The 21,320-nt window shown below is 34.3% G+C and overlaps 1 protein-coding gene across 1 annotated transcript in view; it reads right to left on the bottom strand.

The window, feature by feature from the left end:
- RYR3 (ryanodine receptor 3) overlaps positions 1 to 21,320 on the bottom strand; it is a gene marked incomplete at both ends in the record, with an annotated part of 301,173 nt that overhangs the window by 6,243 nt on the left and 273,610 nt on the right. The window contains 9 exon segments of the mRNA XM_081324758.1: positions 432 to 566; positions 9,384 to 9,530; positions 10,662 to 10,722; positions 12,841 to 12,968; positions 13,339 to 13,381; positions 15,847 to 15,977; positions 18,369 to 18,566; positions 19,477 to 19,563; positions 20,171 to 20,339. Coding sequence (XP_081180884.1) covers positions 432 to 566; positions 9,384 to 9,530; positions 10,662 to 10,722; positions 12,841 to 12,968; positions 13,339 to 13,381; positions 15,847 to 15,977; positions 18,369 to 18,566; positions 19,477 to 19,563; positions 20,171 to 20,339 — 1,099 coding nt within the window.

Raw genomic sequence — 21,320 nt, 5'->3', positions numbered from 1 at the left:
CGGGAGATCTGTGTTTTTAGACTTGCAAGATTCTGTTAATATAGCCTTACAATAAAGTAGAATTAGCCCACATGGTTGTGTTTATTGTTTGGTTTACCTAGGATTGCTGAAAATATCCCAAACAATGTCCCCAGGAGGCAGAGGGCATGCTAAGGGCCATAGGAAAAATCAGGAACAAACAGGTTTTCAGCGAATGAGCTTCAAGAAAGCATTACATTTAGATAATTCAAAAAGTTACTTGTATAGTGTAGCCTGATACTGTAGATGACTTCAGTTAACAAACATATATTAGACTCTGATTAATTGGAATATCGTAGCACCAAGGGTTATAATTCTAATCTGTAGCTTGTATTGGAGGGTTTCCTGTTGCTCTCTTGCTAGCGACACTGATCTTCACACTCATATCCACACATAATTGCTCCGGTACTTACAGTCATCATATCGTCACATTTCATGTCTGGCTCATCCTCATCTTCACTCTTGTTATAAAATTTCCGAAAGAAATTAAATGCAACAACCGTGTAAAGATATACCACCACAGCCAAGAGTCCAACCGTCAAGACGAGCTACAATATATGCAATGCAAAATAAATGATGGATGGATATGTACAGAAGGAGCAACAATTAAAAAGATAACTCCTTCCCCACAGTGTAAAAGATACTGAATTCCTCTAACTACGAGGCTGAAGTATTTTGACTATTAGGTCACTCAAATGATATTAATCCAACCAAGATTTGAGTTTACACTGCTGCATTGAACTGCTTAACCCAATCTAGGTACTTTTAAGCTTTCCAACTGCTTGTTTGTCTTTCAAATCTTCATATACTGTGGACCATCATTCCATTGTATTTCTCTATGCAACAACCATATTTAGGCTTTCATAAATATCTGCCCAAAAAGGGAAAACTAGAGGCAACTAAACTATTGATTCAAAAGATCACAAGCTGTCCATAAAACTTTAGCATTTACGTGCTCCAAGGCTAAGGGAGTAGATACTTCCACAAATCTAGGAACACATATGCAAAGGACATGTAAAACATTGAAAAATACACCTCATTAAATATCGTGGGGGTGGGGGAGGCAATCCATAGAGCTGATTGTCAATTTCAGGTTACTCCTGCTAAATCACAGCTTGCTTGAAGCATACATTTGCAAAGCACTTGAAAATCTTGATTTGTAACGCCCAGGAGCATGAGCAAAGCACCTCTCTGAATCATTCAACCAACTGCGTCTAGCAATGGTTCTACAGCTGCTTCAGAAGTTGCTCCAAGCTGTTGCCCTGTGATTATGCAGCAACTCTTTTGAACGCTTTGTACAAATAATCTAAATAAATGATATTTTGGTACTTATACTAATCAGAACAGACAGTTTTATTGTTTCACAATGTCAGGAATACCTAGTATATATAGCAAAGAATTATCTCAGTAGCTCTCCTGTGGAAAAGAATGGCTCTTATGTAGAGCTTTGGTTCACCAGGTTTAATAATCTAGCCACGTAGCGATGCATGGAACAATTGGCCTTCCTCTTCAACCTTCAAATGCTGAACAGTAGAGAGAAGCTGCAGCCGTGCTTGACTGAACACATTTATACGCTTTGTCAATTGGATTTGTGAGATTTTAAGAAGGAAAAGAAGGAACACACAGCTTTAGGGTGCTGCCCTGGCCTTTGCCTCAGTGGTCACATTATGAAGAGGATATGTTTTCTAAGTAGAGAGGGCAAATAAGATTTTTCTGAACAAACAAGACTACGTAGATTCTTACCTGAATTAAAGTTGACTCATGAATAATGCAAAATGATATAAAATGGATTAGTATAAAAATTATTTGTGAGGGGTTTACCTGTCTGATCACCTGTGGTGAGGATCATGTCATTGTTTTGATCAACATGCATGTACTCTCCTGGGTTAACTAGTTGACTTTGCATGTAGGAATTTCCACATATTGGATGTTCCAGGAGTATAACTCTGGTTATTTAGTGGAAAAGCAGATAATTCAGCACTGACCTCTACTACAGCATTATTCAATTGCCAGGCTTTGCCAATTTTAACCACAAAATGGAGTGATAGGCTAATTTCATTAAAGGATCAAAGCACCACTGCACTTCTAACTAGAGCTGTCAAATGAAAGCATCCTTATGGGGCTTTCTTCTCTGTCCAATATGGAATACAAAATCATAAAATGGGGGGCAGGATTTAGACAATTCTATTCCTTACTCTGTGCAAAATCCATAGTAAAGCATCCCCAGCAGATGTCTAAACACATACAATGAAGGAGAGCTTATCATGTTCTTGGGTAATTATTTCAATCTGAATATCTTCCTGCAACGTGAAGTTATTAGTTCCATTTTCTGCACAATAGGTATTCTCTTTCAAAGGTTAAACATCCCTATCTTTTTCAGTTTCTCTCCATAATACATGCATCCTGCTCATCTTTGTCACCCTGTTCCAGTTTCTCTGAATTCTCCTTTATGAACAAAATACTTAAGGGGAGGAGGTGGGGTTTAAATGAAATAAATGCTATTATCAAGCCAGATAGCCCTCATTCTACACCAGGGAATTTGATTTCATATGAAACTTTATATTTATTAAATTTTATCTCCATTTTTAGTATTTATAATTATCCCACCAATAATTTGTCACTCACATTTGTTCAACTTTCTCTCTGCATCCTGCATTCCTAGAGTTGAAAGGGGCCATTTAGACCAGGGTCTCTAACTCCCAGGCCACAGATCAGGACCTGTAAGCAACCGGGCCTCACAGCTGGTGTGTGGCGGACGAGCGAGCAAAATCGAAACTATCCTCCCCCAGTCCGTGGAAAAACTGTCTTCCACAAAACAGTCCTTGGTCCCAAAAAAGGCTGGGGATCACTGTTTAAACCATAGACTTCAATCCTTTCCTTAATACAGGTAAGAATTAAAAGTAAAGCAATCCAAGCAAATGACGCCACTGAACATTTCCAGGAAAAAGAAGCCCATTTTGCCATGTAGTTCCACTGCCAAACTGCTTTTTCTATTTTAAATTTCTTTTCCAATGTTCAGTTGTAATCTTTATTTGCATTCACCTCCTTTTTGCAGCAGCATCACACTGCTGTCATATTCAGTTTACAATCAACGACTATTCCAAGGTCTTCTTTGAAAATACTTTGACTAAGTTAAGTAACGTATATGTCATTTTTGTTTACTATGTGAAGTATTTCAGCTATCTCTGTTAAATTTCATACTATTACTTGCAGACCATTTCTCCAACCCATCTAGAATGTTTTCAAATTTATTGCTATCTACTACGGTACTGGATATCCCACCCAATTTTGTATCATCTTCAAATTTAATAAGAATTCCCTCCATCTCATCATTCAATGAATCATTAAATTTTTGTGTACAGGAACCAGGATTGATTCTGGTCCCTTTTGGCATACATACAATCCCACACAGGACAATGTAAGGAGGAACCACTGATGAACACTGTGAGTGCAATTCTTGACCCAGGTATATATCCAGTTAATATCCTTGCATTCAGGATGTCATGCAATATTATTATTACTATTATTATGGTTGGTTGCACAGCCAGATATTTAGATCGGATATGGCGTTTTTATTCACCTATCAAGTCAGCACCAGATAAAAATAATTGCAGAGTTTTGCTTGAAACATCCAGTTGGCCTACACTCATTCATTGCCAAGAGCTGTTACTTGTTAATATTTTGCTTATTTTGAGTAATTGAAATATTGAGCATAACAGCTGAACATATTTGAAGGGAAAATGGGTTAACTGGACCAGAAGAATTGATGAGAATGCTACTTCAGACCCTCTCATCCACCAAGCCATCCTGAGCTTCTTTTCAATATGTTCAAAGTCTGCTGTTTATTTTTATTGCCTTATTATTTTTACAAATAACTCACATTTGTACGAACATATCCAACACACATTCCTGCTCCTATTTTCTCCACAATAACTCTGAGAGGTGAGCTGGGTTGAGTGCGTAACTGGTCCCAAGTCATTCTGTTGGCTTTCACTCTTACGGTGGGACCAAAACTCACAGCCTCCCAATTTCCAACCTGGTGCCTTAGCAACTAGACCAAACTAGGAATTTAAGAATTTAGGGAATTTAGGAATTCACCATTCATCCTCCTGTTCCGCAGTGTCTTTTTCCCCTTCTCTGAACACTCAGAATTTGTTTTATACCTGAAAGATACCGTACCTAAAAATTTGCTAACAGCCAGGAAGAATTTTTTTTATGTATTTCTGTGTACCCTTATCTACTGCACCTGCTCCCCTGTCTGTCTGGCTTTCTCATCAACTGAAGCATGTTCACTCATGGCACAAGTCCCTTTGCCTTTTTCTTCAACCAATTTGCATTTACTGAAAATACATTTCAAGTTGTTTTAAGGAAGGAAGGCAACCAACATGCTTGTATTCATTTTTCTTTTTCCTTCTTGGGGCACTTCAAGTAGGAAGGCTTTTTGTTCTTTTCTTGAGCTCTTTAATGAACCAAGTCATTAACTCTTTACTCAATAAAACATTTTTAGGGACATCCCCTCAAACATCTCTGTTTAACCCCCAAGACACTTATTAGCTTTCCATATTGGCTTGCTGAAAGGCTTGCATCCTTTAGCCAGTCAGCTTTACATTAAATTCAAAAAAGAATGAGACACCCACTCACTGTCAATCAACTTTCAGGTCCATCACTCCTCGCCGTCAGTAACTCTTCAACACATGATCTTTGCAGACCCACAACTCAGCACCTAATCCTCCAGAAGACACTGCTTCTTTATTCACTCTTCTTTCTTCCTGGTTTTTGAACTCCTCAGAGTTAACAGCTCTTTCTGTTCACTCTGATTTCATCCAAGTCATTAAATGTTGAAGAACCAGAACTGAATACTCCACTCAATAACTCACTCCAGTGTTAGTCTGATGAACTTTCAATGTGAGCTTCAAGCCAGCTATTTATCCTGTTAATTGTCATGCCGTGCAGCCTACACAAAACTACCTTGCTAATCAGAAAGTCATGAAGTCCTTTTTTTCAAATGCTTTGCTGAAATCAAGACACATTATTCCTACAGCATTCCCACAATATACTAAACAAGTTATTCAATCAAGAAAGTAGGATAAGGATACTTAACGAGACTTTGTCATGGTAACTATGTTAGCTTCTTGGCAATTAAAAAAGCTCTTGTAAATCTTTCCTGGAGGATCATGCTTAGCAGAATTAATCACCAAGCAGATGTCAGGGCAATGCATATTCCCCATCTCTACTACACCATGCTGCTTTGAAAAATCTGCAGTTTAATTCTGGAAAACCTCACTTACATCTTCTTGGCTTAATAGGAGATACCATTTGAGCTGAAATAAGTGCAGTGTCATCTCATTCCCTTTTGATTGCTTCTTTCATTTGGCATAAATTATAATTAAGAGCTAATAAATAACTGATATTAGATAAGTATACTTTATTGCAGCCCAAAGCCAACAGGTTAAAATAACTTATAGGGGCAGGGGCCAGGCACAATTGATTGACTGATTATCTGTCATGAAATTGTTTTTGACTCCTAGCAACCACATAGATTTACTCCAAGATGATCTATTCCTAACCTTTTCTATCATATCTTCCTTTACTGCACTCACTGCCTCTGCAACTGTGTCCCTCCCCTTCGTCATCTTCTCTTTCCTTTTCCAGTATTAGAGCCTTTTCCAGATCACTGTTTTTTTGCATAATGTGTATGAAATAGATAAATTTGAGCCTGGTCATTTGGAATTCCGAGTTGATCTATTCAATGTTCCATCATTTGTTTTCTTGGCATCCACAATATTCTCAGGAATTCAAAAGCATCAATATTCTTTGAACCCCATCTTTTGCTTCCATAAAATGTCACAGGGAATGCCTATAATTCTGATCTTTGAAGGTGCAGCTCCATCATGGCATTTGAATATCTTTTTCAAGGACTTCATGGCTGCTCTACTGAGTGCTAGACTATGGCACATTTCTTAACTGCTAATTCATTTACTGTTGAAAGTTGGTACTAAAAGGCAGAACCTTTCCACCACTATGATATTTTCATTGTCAATTTAAGGCTAGTTATTCTATCTGTTCTCATTAATTTGGTCTTCTTTAAATTTAGTCACATGTTTTCACTGTGCTCTTTGACTTTTACATTTTTGGCTGTCAAGGTAGGGTCATTAGATAGCACAGGTTATTGATGCTTCTTCCTCCAATTTTAAAACTACTCTAATCTTCTTCCAATCCAACTTCCCCTTATATTGGACAATCATTTGTCTGAAATGGTATAGGGTTTCCTCCCTAAACAGGAGGTTGGACTAGAAGACCTTCAAGGTCCCTTCCAACTCTTTTATAAACATTCAGCATATAAATAAATATAAATATATAAATATAAATATTCTGTAGATAAATTTCCCATGAGAACAATGAGATATTCGGGGATTCCCATGTTTCTGAGCACAATCCACAGCTTGATATGATTGATACAAAGGCTTTTCTGTATATGAAGCACTTACTAAATTCTTCTTGGCATTTGTTGGCTTTTTCAATTTTTCAACACTCATTGTGTTCCCTGTGTTTTCTAGAGCCAGTCTGAACATCTGACATCTCTTTTTACACCTAAGACTCTAATCTGCATTGGATGATCCTAAGAATTATTTTGCTAGCCTGTGAAATTAAGGATATTGTGCAATAGTTTGCACAGTCTATTTAGTCTCCTTTTTGGTATTAGAATATTAGATTTTTAATCCACTGGCCGGTATGTATTTCTATAAATTTGTTGGCATAGTCACTTGGAAACTTGGCTGATTTATCTTCTGTTGCTTGCCATATTTCAGTAGGTATTCCATCGCTTCCTGTAGTTTTTCACCTAAGTAATGATTGGAGTGCTGCCTGAAATTAATTTTCTAGGACTAGAGGTTCTCATAAGTAAGGAATATCTTCTAAGGTATCTTGGATGTCTTCAAGATGTCTCCAAAAGATCCTTAGCTCTTCCTCAATAGCACATTGAGTGCAATCTGAGCTGAGGGACCCATCATCCAGCATTATATTGTCAACCATTTTATATTTCTATCCATTGGTTTTACTGGTAAAAATACTGAAAAGGATTACCATTGCTTTCTCCTATACTGTATGAACTGACACCTTTGCTATTGTCACTAAAATGATCATCTTTTTGCAGCATCTTTCTGCAGACCAATGTAGGTGGCAGCTGGCATGACTGTCCTACATTTGGTGACCCTGCTGAAAAACAATACTCGTCATACTCTCCAACATTCTTCATGCACACCTCCCAGAATACCTCTCCCCTTTATAATGAGGCAGGACAGTAGGACGTGGGGTGGGGGCAAGTACAATTTAATACAGAATAAAAATAAAGTGCAGAATTTAAAAACCCACTTATATAAGTTCTGTTTTTTTTTAAAAAAAGGATAACTGAGTGTAATAACTTAAAAAAAAGGATATACCACAAATGATATAGTAGATAAATTCCAACGTTACTTTTTCTTAATGTGCTACCAGCAGCCCTTACTTAAGCTTTGTGCTTTCTTTTCTTTTTATCATGCCTGAACTTTTAAACTCAGTAACTTCAAGTTTTAACCTATCTAAAATCGATATTTCAAAACAGTCTGGAAATATTTTGCATATTTTCATTTTGTTAACTGCCCACTGAAAAAGAAGAAATGAGCACACTCAAACTTGGGATGTTCAAACCTTAGTCCAGGCACAAAAGAACTGAAGGTAAAAAAACAGCCATTACAGACCAATTGGCTAAAGAAATACAACCACACTTGAGCCCCAAATTTCTGTTGCTAAGCAAGACAGTTCTTAAGTGAATTTTGCCCCATTTTATGACCTCTCTTGCCACAGTTGTTAAGTGAATCACTGCAGCTATTAAATGAGTAGCAGGATTGTTAAGTATATTTGGCTTCCCCATTGACTATGTTTGTCTGAAGGTCACAAAAGGAGATCACATGACCCTGGGACACTGCAACTGTCACAAATATGAGTCAGTTGCCAAGGGTTGAATTTTGAGCACATGACCACAAGGATGCTGCAGTGATCGTAAGTGTGAAAATGGTCATGAATCACTTTTTTCAGTGTTGTTGTAACTTTGAACAGTCACTAAATGAACTATTTGAAGTCGAGGACAACCTGTATTGAAATGGTTCAGTGCTTAAGAACTATTGAGAGATAATAAATTGCAGCAGAAATAGATTTAAGTGCTGTTGCTTCGACAAAGCATATTGCATGGAATGGGCAGAAAAGTATATAAAATTAATAATGTTGTCCTCCTTCAAGGAGACAGAAAAATACATTTTTTAAAACAGATTAGGATTGTTGGGTTAAATAATTAAAGGTGCGGTCTGCCAAACCACATTTCATTTGATATGAAAGTTTCCTTTTTGATACACAGTCATAGAAATATGATTGAAGCAACCAAAAGAGTGGGAGCTCTATTGTGGAAGTTATTTTTGAATTTAATGACAAATTAAAAGATTTTAGGCAGCTAGATTGATGATTGAACTGTGACAGACACTACAGTAATTCGAACAATCAAACGTTTAGTAGCAAATTATACAATTCTTATAAATTTATAATATCACCAATATCTAGCTAAGAAAATGATTACAATAGATAGGCAGGGTTGGGATTTATAGTTATAAATTTTATATCATATATGGATTACATCTGCTCTGTCTTGATTTTAGCAAAATTTATGACAACCTGATTCTCCATCTAGAAGAGAAGTCTAAAAACTTCAGAAGACATTACAATGCAGCCATTTCTAAACCATATAAATACGTGAAATTTTGAGAACAGTTTTTATATAATGCATAGAAAATTTCTTAATTCACCTAATTATGTAATCAAAAAGGGTGTCTATTTTATATTTACTTATGGTAAATATTTTTGTTGTTACTAATATTATTTTAATGAAAAAATGCCTCTTTTCCAAAGTTAAGATATATAGCACATGAAACTTTGTGAAAAATCTATTACCATTATTTTGAACTGGTAATATCTGAATGTTTCCTTGTGTAAAAATAACATCCTGCACATTGAAACATAGTATGAGCAAGCTAGCCTTCATTATGCTTTTTTGTAATTCATTTTAAAACAAGTAGAATTCAGAATTTTGATCTTTCCCATTTGCTTTTTTTAAAAATAATATAACCTAGGGATATAGATTCATAAGTAGCTAGTGACGTATTAATATTCCTCATTCATTTGACCACTGTGTACTTTTAAATTACAGCATAATTTTTCATCACAGTTTAACCATTTTGAAAAAGCATTCTTTCTGGTCTTAGTCACAGCCAATTAAATGATATTTCAACTTTAGTAACAATTGTACAATAAGACATGAAATTATATTATCAGCAACTAACCTGTTTGCCATTGTGAGTTACAGATGACAGAATGGTACGTAAAGTCTTAAAACCCATAGCTATATCGAGCAAATGAGCAGCGAAGAAGAAGTTGTTGTAGTGACCAAGAATGGACATGGTTGTATACCAAGCTAAGTACAAGAAAGACTAAAGAAAATGTTAAGTGTCAGAGAACCACTGCTATTTTTCTCATTGCATTATACTCTTTCTTATTATTACATTTCATTTAGAAAATGCTATTGTGCTAAGTATTAAAATGCCTATGAAGGGGCTTATATACCTCAATAACCAAAAAATTGAATCCTCCTAGATTATATTAATGCTAATATTAGGCTTGGGAACTGTTACATAAATGATTAACCAATGACACAAGACTATCGTGGAAGAGACAAGCGTGCATTACATTCTTCTTAAGATATGCACATAGTATAGAGTGCTTTGCACAAATAGAAATAACTACATGAGCTAGTCCTCTTTTCTCAGGATAGGATCTAGCCATAAGCCAAACAATATGGAGGAGCTTGATGCTTATGGACATATCTTCTGTCTATATCTTTGCCATATTCCGTCACCTCTCATGGCTTTTTTTTTTGCAGTCTTCATTAATACATCAAGGTAAATGGAAAGAAGAAAGTGAAATTTCATATAACTGCTATTCCTAAGTTTGACTTGATATTTTAAAAAGTATACAAGACTGCTTGTTAAAACTACAGGATATTACAGGCAAGAAAACTATGCAGAAGCACATCTTAGTTCAATCATTAATGTCACAGAATATGAAATACAACCAATTTAACACATACACAATAATAAACAATTTTGCAAAACTGAAATAGGTTGGCTATTGGAACAAATCAGTAACTTGCTCATATTTATGATTGATTATTGCTATTATTATCAATACACAATCATTCTTTTAATTCTGGCTTTGTTGCTATACTGAAAATAGAACTTCTATCCTCATCTTAAAAAAAGATTTCCATAACTGATATATTTAATTAATTGTATTTCTCCTCTTATTTAATTGATTTCATATATTTTCTTCATTTCCCTCTCTTTTTCCCATTATCTATTTTAAAACATATGTTCAAAAAAATTGCATAGAATTTATAAAAATGATATATATCATTTGGATATTTATGCTTGTAGGCTTAAATTCATATTAAAACTGTGCATATTGTAAGAGAGAATGCACGAGTACAAGGCTTGTTTCCTTTAAGAAGAATAATGAAGCAAAGGACTTTTTTTAAAAAAAATAATAAAGTACTGCTTACTTACATTATCAGTGAAAACTACACCAAGTTTCCAGATTTGATATTTTGCATCAATAGAACTTAACCTAGTAATATACAAAATAACTTGAAATTAATTAAGGTATTTATTCATTAACAAATTAAAATATAAGCTTTTTTCCATTTGTTAGGCTTTCTTCTTGATAGTATGTCCACCGAAATGTTTCAGAATTTTGTGAATGTTAGTAGATATATTTTTGAAACAACCATTTCAGCAATAAAAATGACTTTTAGATGAATGATAACATTATGTTTGAACAATGTAACATATATACTAACAGAAGTTTCAGCTCTCCAAGATCTGGTGCTTTATGTAGTCAAGGAGACATCATTCAATATAATAGGAAAGTATCAGCAGACTTTAGAGAATCATCAGAATTTGAGTAATACAAAATCTTCAATAAACAGAGGAGAAATTTCTAAAACAGGTCAATGAAGTTCTTATTCTGAGGAGAATTGGAATGCTTATGGAAAGGAGAAAAATAGAAAACTGAGGAGAAGGGGAAATGGCATGTGTTTTCCTGACAGGAACACAGAGAAGCTATTGCCTGCAGTGCAACTTGGGCCTAATGTTCTATTCTCTTATACCTCTTCCAAATTAAAACTGTATGTCAAAGTAATGAAGCTAAAAGAAGAAATCAGGTATCTTATGTGCCAGTTACATGCTATTATTTAAGTTGATTGATCTCTTTAGCTTACTTACAATATTATAAATGGTAGGCATAAGTACTTCAGCTCCAGTATATATTTATAAAGCCTTAGTAAGGGCACATCTGGAATAATGCATCCAGTTTTGGTCACCACATTACAAAAAAGATGTTGAAACTTTGGAAAAAGTGCAAAGAAGAGAAACTAAGATTATTAAAGGCCTAGAGACTAAAATATACGAAAAACGGTTGCAGGATTTGGGAATGGCCAGTCTAGAGAAAAAGGACTAGTGGGGACATGATAGCAGTATTCCAGTATTTGAGGCTGCCACAAAGAAAAGGGGGTCAATTTATTTTCCAAAGCACCAGAAGGCAAGACAAGAAACAATGGGTGGAAATTAATCAATGAGAGAAGCAACCTGGAATTAAGGAGGAACTTCCTAACAGTAAAGACAATTAACCAGAGGATCAGCTTGCCTTCAGAAGATGCTGTGGGTACTTCATCACTTGAGGTTTTTAAGAAGAGACTGGACAGCCACTTGTCTGAAATGATATAGGGACTTCTATTCTATTCTATTCTATTCTATTCTATTCTATTCTATTCTATTCTATTCTATTCTATTCTATTCTATTCTATTCTATTCTATTCTATTCTATTCTATTCTATTCTATTCTATTCTATTCTATTCTACAACAAAATCTGTGTTCCCATTCACATGTGATGATTTTGTAATAACATTGTAATGAACCAGGCCAGCTCTCTGCTTTCAAGGTAATATTACACTCCCATCTAGACTATATCTCTCTAATCTTTCTCAAAGTAATTTTGGTGAAAAGAAATTGGATAAACATAATTAGTCACCCATGTATAGTGATATGCTTGCAAGTGACAATCCATGTTTAAACTCCATTATATTGTGCAATCTGTGAGTGAATTTTTCTATTAGAAAGAATAAGAGTTATAACTTATTGTGTTATATTACAAACTCAAAACAAAGATGCCCAATAATCTAGCATTTTTAAAAAATAATTAAAGTTAAGCATATTAGACTGTGAGGTAAGGAATTGATTGGTTGATTGATTAATTGATTAAGTATAGTTGTAGAACACTAACAATTTTCTCATAGCATTTTATGAAATTCACCAAAGCATGTTAAAATACTCCCTCCCTCAAAACAGACCATATTAAAAATAGTTATTTTTGTCCAAATAATTAATGAACCTCAAAGCTATAACTGCCATAACAGTATTGTTATTTATATTCTGTTCTTATTAGGATGCTAAGATCCTGCATTTTCCATGAACTGAATAATCACATAATTTGTTTCTGCACAAAACTCTTTGGATCATTATAATGCACAAACACAAACTGTCTATGCATAGGATTGGATTGTTAAAACTTCAGATTTCCATCACAGGGCTGTCCATGCACATAAAAATAAAACAAATAAAATAAAATAAAAAATCAGTTGTGTTATTTTAATGCATTTGTTTATTAAATGTAAAGGCCAACAATACCATGAAACACAAGATGCTTCGTCTGGTTTAGTATGTTCCACTGGACTAAAATCCAGAGCATTTTTGTCCAGACCTAAGAGTTCTGCAATGCGCTCTGCTCCATATAAATCACCGTACTTATTGATTACCTTCAAGAAAAAATATATATATAAAATATCATGTTTTAATTCAAGCAGGTCTCACTAAGTTTTAAAAATACTTTTGCATTTCAAAGTTGATGCTCTTTCAAAAACTGCTTTCTCACACAAAGGAGAGGAAGACTGAAAGTGGGGAAAAAGTCTTCCCAGTGACAGCAATCAAACATAACGAAATGCTAAAAATAAAAAAAATCACCTCTGGGAGGAGTATGCAGACGTAGTTTTTGGAGTATATACGTTCCTAATGCTCTGCTGTAACATCTTAGGCCAATCCAATATACGCCTATTATTATCAAATAGGGATTACTGTACTTTATTTAATATTTTTATTTGGAAAAAAAGAGATACTTAAGGAACCTACCTTGCGTTTCACAAACTTGTCCCAATAATTATTTGGAAAAGATCTGTACAAACACAAAATAAGTATTCAAATTTAATAAAACAAACAAAAAAACCAATAAAAGAAGACCCAATAATAACATCCCTCCTATACAGACACAAAAAAACCCCACAAGAAAATCCACAACTCCATCCTCAGTGCTTGGTGCTTTATTATTTTAGTTTACAGTACATTATTCAGATGTTATGTTCACACAAACTTTAGAATAAAGTTTCTTTCAGGCAGGGCAAAAAGCTCAAAAGAACTATGGAATCATAGGAACAATTTTCTTTTTGTACCTCTAAATTTCCCCCACTTATTTTTATCATTTCCCCTCTTTGTGGTCACAAACCTTTTCCTCTCTCTCTCTCTCTCTCTCTCTAATTATTTATCTACATGTCTAAAGAAATAGACACTAGTCTATAAAAGTATATATGTCTAAACATTCTTATACATTAGATTGATAGTTGATTATATACTTATATGTTTCTGAAGAAATAAAATTTACAATAAACTTAGATTGTTTTTTCTTATTCAGTGTTTTTCTCATTATTCATCAGGTTTTATTGAGACAGTGTTACTGGCTTTTATTTTTTAAAAAAATATCCTTAAAGATAATAAGCATCTTAGTATTAAAAGTAAAACATTTATGAATATCTACAGCCATTGATAAGTATGATGAAAAGTTAAGTTCTTCCCTGAAACATAATTCATCCTTTAATGCATTACTTTCATTGTATTCATTTAACTTTATTCACAAATTTCTGTTGACACAGAAACAAGGTGTTTTCGTAGTGAGAACTGTGTACTGTATAAAACACTGTTTGTTTACACTTCAGTTCTGAATAGGTTTTTCATAAAACACAGTGCTAAGGGAATGTAAATTATCCTGAAGTATATGATAAATATATGACTACAACTGTGTGAGGGGCAAGCCCTGCTTCCAGCACTATTTGTAGAAGTAGTAAAATTCACCCACAATGAAGCGAGTAGCAAAAAAAGAGATAAAAACAAAGGACTGCTGACTAATAATAATAATTCTACTTTATTATGCTTGCAAACCTTTGTAACAGGAAGCTCCTGAGATTGGTTCTTTTCTGAGATTTTTCTGAACTTGGAGGAGAAATACTAATATTAATGCTAATAAATAGTAACATTAATTCCACAGTCAGATCTGCATTCTTTCCTAAGCCCTAAATAACATTCAACAGGCATTACTATTCAGTACACAGCCAGTAGTTAAATAAAAATTAGACCAAGAAACTCCTACTTATCTCAAGCTTTACAAAACAAGAAGCATGTCAAACTTCTCTCTGAAAACACTAGAGACTCAGAGGCCACAATTCAAAATTACAACTTTCTGTTAAGTATATATTTATCACAATAGCTATAAAAGCCATTAAAAAGAAATCTAACAATGCTCAAGTGTAATATGAAATACTACACAAGCAATATTCAATTATTTCTCCTTTTTCTTCTGCCTGTGTGCCATAAGGGGTTGGGGCCCCTCAAACTTTTGAGCAGCAGAAAAGGCTTATATCTATGCACTGTTACTAACAAACCAGCATTTGGTTCAGATCTTGTCAGACCAAACCGTCCCAAAGAGTGGAGTAATTTGTCTGAAGGAAAGATTACATTGGAATAACACTAATATTTATTTATTTCAATCTTTATGGCCCCTTCATCTCATCATGGTGATTCTGGGTTGCTTCTCTAGTCAGTCATTGAAGTGAAGAGATAATAAGGATCATCATTAAACATTTTCCATGTGGGCAAAAATAAAAGAGCATATTTCACATTCTTGCTTCCTGACTGACAATTAAGAATAGCAATAATAACAATTACTACCAAAATATAGAATATCATTGTTGCAACTAATGAACATATAAGGTTATCTTGTATTATATCAGATGAGTAGTATCCTCTGGTCTCTGGGAAGCAGAATTCTCTCAAGCAACTTGCTGCTACAAACACATTTTGTTTACACCAGGGGTCTTCAAACTTGACCCTTTTATGACTTGTGGACTTTAACTCCCAGAATTCCTCAGCCAGCATGCCTGGCAGAATAATTCTAGGAGTTAAAGTCCACAAGTCATAAAAGGGCCAAGTTTGAAAACCCCTGGTTTACACGAATTATATAGAAAGATGGTCAGTGCCTATATCAACAGAAATTGGGATTTGTATCATACTGTACGTAAAATATAATTTTATCTGTACAGCCAGAGTCCCCAAACCCTGGTTTGTGGACCGGTACAGGGCCGCGGCATGCAAGCAACCGGTCCACATGAACAAGCAAAGCCCCATCCTTGGGATACAGGCAGCACACAAAAATCACGCACTCTCCGGTCCATGGAAAAACCTTTCTCCATGGAACCGGTCCCTGGTGCCAAAAGGTTGGGGACCTCTGCTGTACAGAATTGTGTTGGGTATACTGTCAAAATAAGCCTTAGTAAAATCCTATTGGAATTCAATATACAATATGGCACTTACGGAGTGTTTATGACTAAACGATCCCACTGTCCTTTAATATCATCTTCAGATGGTTGTTCAGTAATATATAGACCATCAAATTCTAGCTTCCTAGCTATGTCTTTTTCACGTTTGAATACAACCAAGGGAACCTTTAGGGAAAGATATTTTGAAGTATTTTAATGATGTCAGATTTTGAAATGAAGGTAAATATTTTATAATGTCTTGGAGCTGACTGAACAGTTATAGAATTACTGAATTTTACTTTAAATAATCTGCTTTTCAAAACAAAGTGAATTATTATAACAAATATATTGTTATTTACAAAGCGGTGTTACACTTTTAACTGACTATATGTACAATCATCTGATAATGAATAATATAAATAATAGATGCTATTTGATCTATAAATTGAATTGGATTCAGGATTAGTGAAATGTATCTATTGATCAATAGGTTTTAAATTATTAATAAGTATATTTGGATCTAATCCTGTTTATAACATAATAAAATAACAGAAGGATCTTTCACTTAACATGAATTGTACAATGAAATAAGAATACATAAGGTATATAAAAGATGAAATATGAGTTAAGATTTGGATATTTTTTCAGTATCCAGTACTTTTTTATATACAATCTTTAATGTTAACTGAAATCTATGCATATAAAATCTATGTATCCTATTAAGATATCATCAAACCAGGCCTGTGCCTTCTGATTATATGAAAAATACTTCACATTGTTCCCAGGATCTGCAGCTCTTTTAAGAACACTCCAGTAATTTCTTTGATCTTATTCATTTACCTGCTCTATTCTCTTTGTTTACTTTTACTTCCCAAGCACAGTTTTTTTAGAAATCTATCATTCATTTGAATCATGTACCCAGATATGCGAGTTTCTGCTTGCTAATAATCACTCAAAGGAAACAGTCCATTTTATTTGCTTCAGCCTTTAGATTTATCAGTACTATTTGCAATCCAGGGTACTTTTAATAACCATCTCCAAATCCATAATTTGAGGGGCTCTTTATTTCATTCCCTCTTTCTCAATGTTCACCTATCATAAGTTGGATCAGTCTGTCAATGTGATTTTCTTATTGTTACTATGACAATAATAATGGTTAGATTGCCTTCAGATGCCATAATGGTTGTATTGTATTATTTTGTACTTTTTGCTATTTTTTTTATTTACTCATTGCTCAAAGTTGCCATTAGTGAAGTTACTGACTGTATAAATCAATATTGATTGATTATGTGTCATCAAGCAGGTGTCATCTCTTAGTGACCACATAGATTTCCTTCAGGAATAAATAAATATAAGTAAATAGCTGCATACTACCAGGGAAAGCCTGTAACCTCTGATAAACCCCTTTCTCAGATTCTCTTGTTCTATAACAGGGGTGTCAAACTGCCGGCCCACAGGCCGGACACGTCATATGGAAGCTGCACCCATCCCATGGCAAAACTGTCCCGATACGTTGCACAACGTCATGTGACATCACGAGTTTGACATGTCTGTTCTAGAAGTGCAGAATAACAGAGTTGGAAGGGACCTTTGACGTCTTCTAGTCCAATCCCTTGCTCTAGCAGAAGACCCTATACCATTTCAGACAAATTTCCAATTTCTTCTTAAAAACCTCCAGTGATGGAACACATAACTTCTGAAGGACCTTATACTAGTTGTCTGATCTCATGGCCATCTGTCTTTTCTACCTGTTCATTTGGAATTTTTCTCTACACATATGGCATTAACCTTGTAAAATCTTAAGCAAAAATTTGCTTGCATGTATAAATTAGTGCTTTGTCCAGGGATTTGCACATTGACTTGCATTTCCCTTCTTCAGTATACTTTTTTTTTAGCATTAGCTGCACCTGGGCAGGAAGTAATATAAAAACCATCCTGTTCCAGATGACTCTTGCTCTAATAACAGGATATAACTTCAGTCTAATTTGAGTGGCATTTCTGGATTTGTTCATTGTATTGAGTTCTGGTTTGTTTTTTGATCCTATCTTCTAATTTATATTAGGGTTCCGATAGCTGTTTGAACTTAGTTCTTGCTACTTAGGTTTAAGCTGTTGCCCATGACTACCTGACACACTAGCGTTATCTAAGATATAGAATCTACCCATGCTTCAATCTATCTTGCATTTGTGATTTTGCTGACTTGGTCTTTAGTTCTGTCTTTTAATTTTCTTTATGATCCTCATTGTTCTTCAATCCTGGATTTCATTCCATAATTTCTGAGACCGGGGGTCTCTGGGATGGTTTTAAGGGTAAAGTTTATCTCTTAGAATCTTTCCCATTCTTATTCTCAGATTTCCAAAAAGAAAAGGTTAAAGAAAAAAATAGGCTCTTCTCACTGTACCAGACCATCCTGCAACCATCTGGAAGGCTGGCAAACAGCCTGTCCAATCAATAGATAAATGGTAGCCAAGTGACTTGATGGAAAAATGAGGAAATAAGTGTCTCTTTATAAAATAGTAATATGACAAGAAAGCAACTTGGATTAATAGCTACATCAAGATAAAGGAAATGACTAACCTTCAAACAATAGTATCCAATTACACATAGGAAAGAAATAATAGTATGAATAACAGCTAGTGCCCTAAGTGTAGGTGCCATGTATCCCGTGCTCTCTTGTAAGACAAAGAACACCATTCCTTCTTCATCCTCATCTTCATCTAAAGATTGCCATAAATCAGAATCTTCTTCCATTTCTTCAAATGGTTCTTCTGTCACCTGTCATTCACACATACACACATTCTTCTTATGGTTATAAAACAAAAAATTCCTAGACAATGCTTCACAAAGTCATAAAAATATGTAAGATACTACTTTAAACACAGCATATTCAAATATGTACATGCAAGCTGTTGCATAAGCTATATTGATTTAGCCTAGCTAGATCAAGAAAACATGATACAATTTATAAGATCAGTAAATTAGTGTGATCGCAATTCAAATGGCTTGCTATGAGGCTTCTTATTGCAAGCGGACTATAATGTTGTATTAATTAGTGGATGAAAATTTAAAATATTATAATTGTCTTAAAGAAAACAACCAAGGTGACAATAGAATTGTCCTGTTCTACCAGACTGTAAGTCCTACAACAAAGATAGTATGTATGAAGCACACTGAATACTCTAAATTGTAAAACATTATTACTGAGGTATAAAATACTAGAATAGAAACCAATAATAACATAAAAATATGCAACTAAGATTTTTCATCTTTTGGAGATTTAATTGAATTAATAATGTATTAAAGGATATGGAAATATATTCTATATACAGTAGGTAGTGGAAAGAAGGGAAAAAATGTTTTCTATCTTCCCCGGCCCTTGCAACCCCCAGAATGACTTTCCATTTCTTGAAGGACATTTCAGCTTATAAATTGATGTTGGAGTTTGCAGAGAGAAGAAAGAATTCAAGAAAGTATTACCAATTGTTCTTCGGCTTCTCCTGGAGCCTAATTCTCTGCAAATAGATGGAACTATTTATATATCAATGTGTTTGGAATATAACACTATTCGAGCTATAATACTAGTAGTGTTCACTTCCATTATCTAATATTAGCTAAGATTTTAAATGTTGTAAATATCACTCTGGAAATTTAGATACCATACATAGAATAGATATATTGACATTACCTTGTAAAAGAGCAGAATAAAATTGATAGCAAAGGCAACAAAAAGTGCAAGAAATCTTAAATTGTAAAAATTTCTTGCCAAATAATGCTGTAGAAAAAACAAGATAAAGAATGTAATCAGTTCACAAAGAAGGTTCAGACCAAAAATATTATAAGGAAATCTATATAATCTTTCAAATTGCAAATCAGAATAAATTTATTTGTTTCAGTTAAATTGATTAGATTAAAATTAGTTATATTTCATATCAAATTTTGCTTTCCTTGTTCAATCTCTGTTACAAAAGGCCACACAGAGCGCAGTTGTTATTTTAAGTTTAAAATAAAGGTAAAGATAAAGGTTTCCCCTATCCAGTCATATCTGGCTCTAGGGGATGGTGTTCCCTCCATTTCTTAGCCAGCATTGTCCAAAGGCACATCCATGGTCATGTGGCCAGCATGACTGTAGGTCAGGGTGCATGGAACACTGCTACCTTCCCACCAAACTGGTACCTATTTATCTACTCGCATTTGCATGGTTGAGCTGCTAGTTGCCAGGAGCTGAGGCAAGTGGCAGGAGCTCACCCCGTCATGTGGCACTTGTGTCTTGAAGCTGGCCTGTTAGCTTTCCAGATGACAAGCTCAGCATCTTTAAAGGCTGAGCCCTCACACCCCCTTTTAAGTTTAAAATGCTATTATTTAAAAGAGATTCAACATACCAAAACTTTTGTCTGATAAATCTGCAGTACTTTAAAAAAATTAGCCATAACCGCTTCTGGCTTCTCTAACTTCTGTCCATGTCGTTTTCTTTTCTTAGGCTCTTCAGCTTCCAAGTATTCAGAATATACATCATCCTTTATCTTATCATGTTTTTCACCATCCTCCATGCTATAGGAAATGACATGTTATAAATTAGATTTTTTACAAAGCCCATATGTAAACCATAGAAAATCAGACATTATATAAAGTTAATTAAAAGGTATACATTTAGGACAGATGAATTTGAAGATGTGCATCTTTCAGTATAAATATATGAATTTCTGTAATTTCCCAAAAAGCACTTTATATACAAATGTTAATGGAATGCATGTATTCTAGCAATTTTCTCTGTTTAATCTTTTCAGATTTGGCAAGGCAAATAAAATTTAGAGAAGTACAAAAACTGCATAATAATAATATTTTAATTGCATATTACATGGAAAATACAAATTAGTAGGATAAGATTGGCCAGGATCAGTTTTTAATTGCCAATTTTCTATGTATTAGGACACTTATTCCATTAAAATTTCCAATCAGATGTTAGTTGTGCATGAAGGTGCCTTTTAATATATTCCCCTGTTCTACATTCTGCAGTTGCAGAGAATGCAAGGCATAAGAATTTCTCTGGGCTAATACTTCATAAACAATAGCTTAACAGACGATAACAGCTGAAAATGTGCAAAAATAATGATCAAATGTGCAATCAGTTTTCAAACTACAGTGGAAACAGATCGTATTTTATTACTTCCTTGACTTTGAAATTTTGCCTCTTAATACTTGCCAATGACAGTCAAGGGAATTGTGTACACACATATATGGTGAAACAGCAGTTGCATAACAGTTTAAATATTATATTGTTTGAGAGTAAGTATAAATGCATTTATAATGTAAGGACAGATAGATAATTTTAAATATAATATATAGATATAGATATTTTTCTATTCAAAAAGACAAATTATTATGTTGATATAACTAAAAAAGGAGTGCAAATGTGAACAAAACCATACAGGTAGTCATCAACTTATGATCATTTGTTTAGCAATCATTAGAAGTTACAATTGCTCTGAAAAAAGTGATTCACCAACATATTTAAAACCACTGTAGCATTTC

The sequence above is a fragment of the Vipera berus genome, assembly GCF_964194415.1.
Source record: "Vipera berus genome assembly, chromosome: 1".
Classification (NCBI taxonomy): Eukaryota; Metazoa; Chordata; class Lepidosauria; order Squamata; family Viperidae; genus Vipera; species Vipera berus.
The sequence above is the reverse complement of the archived record's forward strand: the minus strand, read 5'-3'. Positions and strand labels throughout refer to the sequence as shown.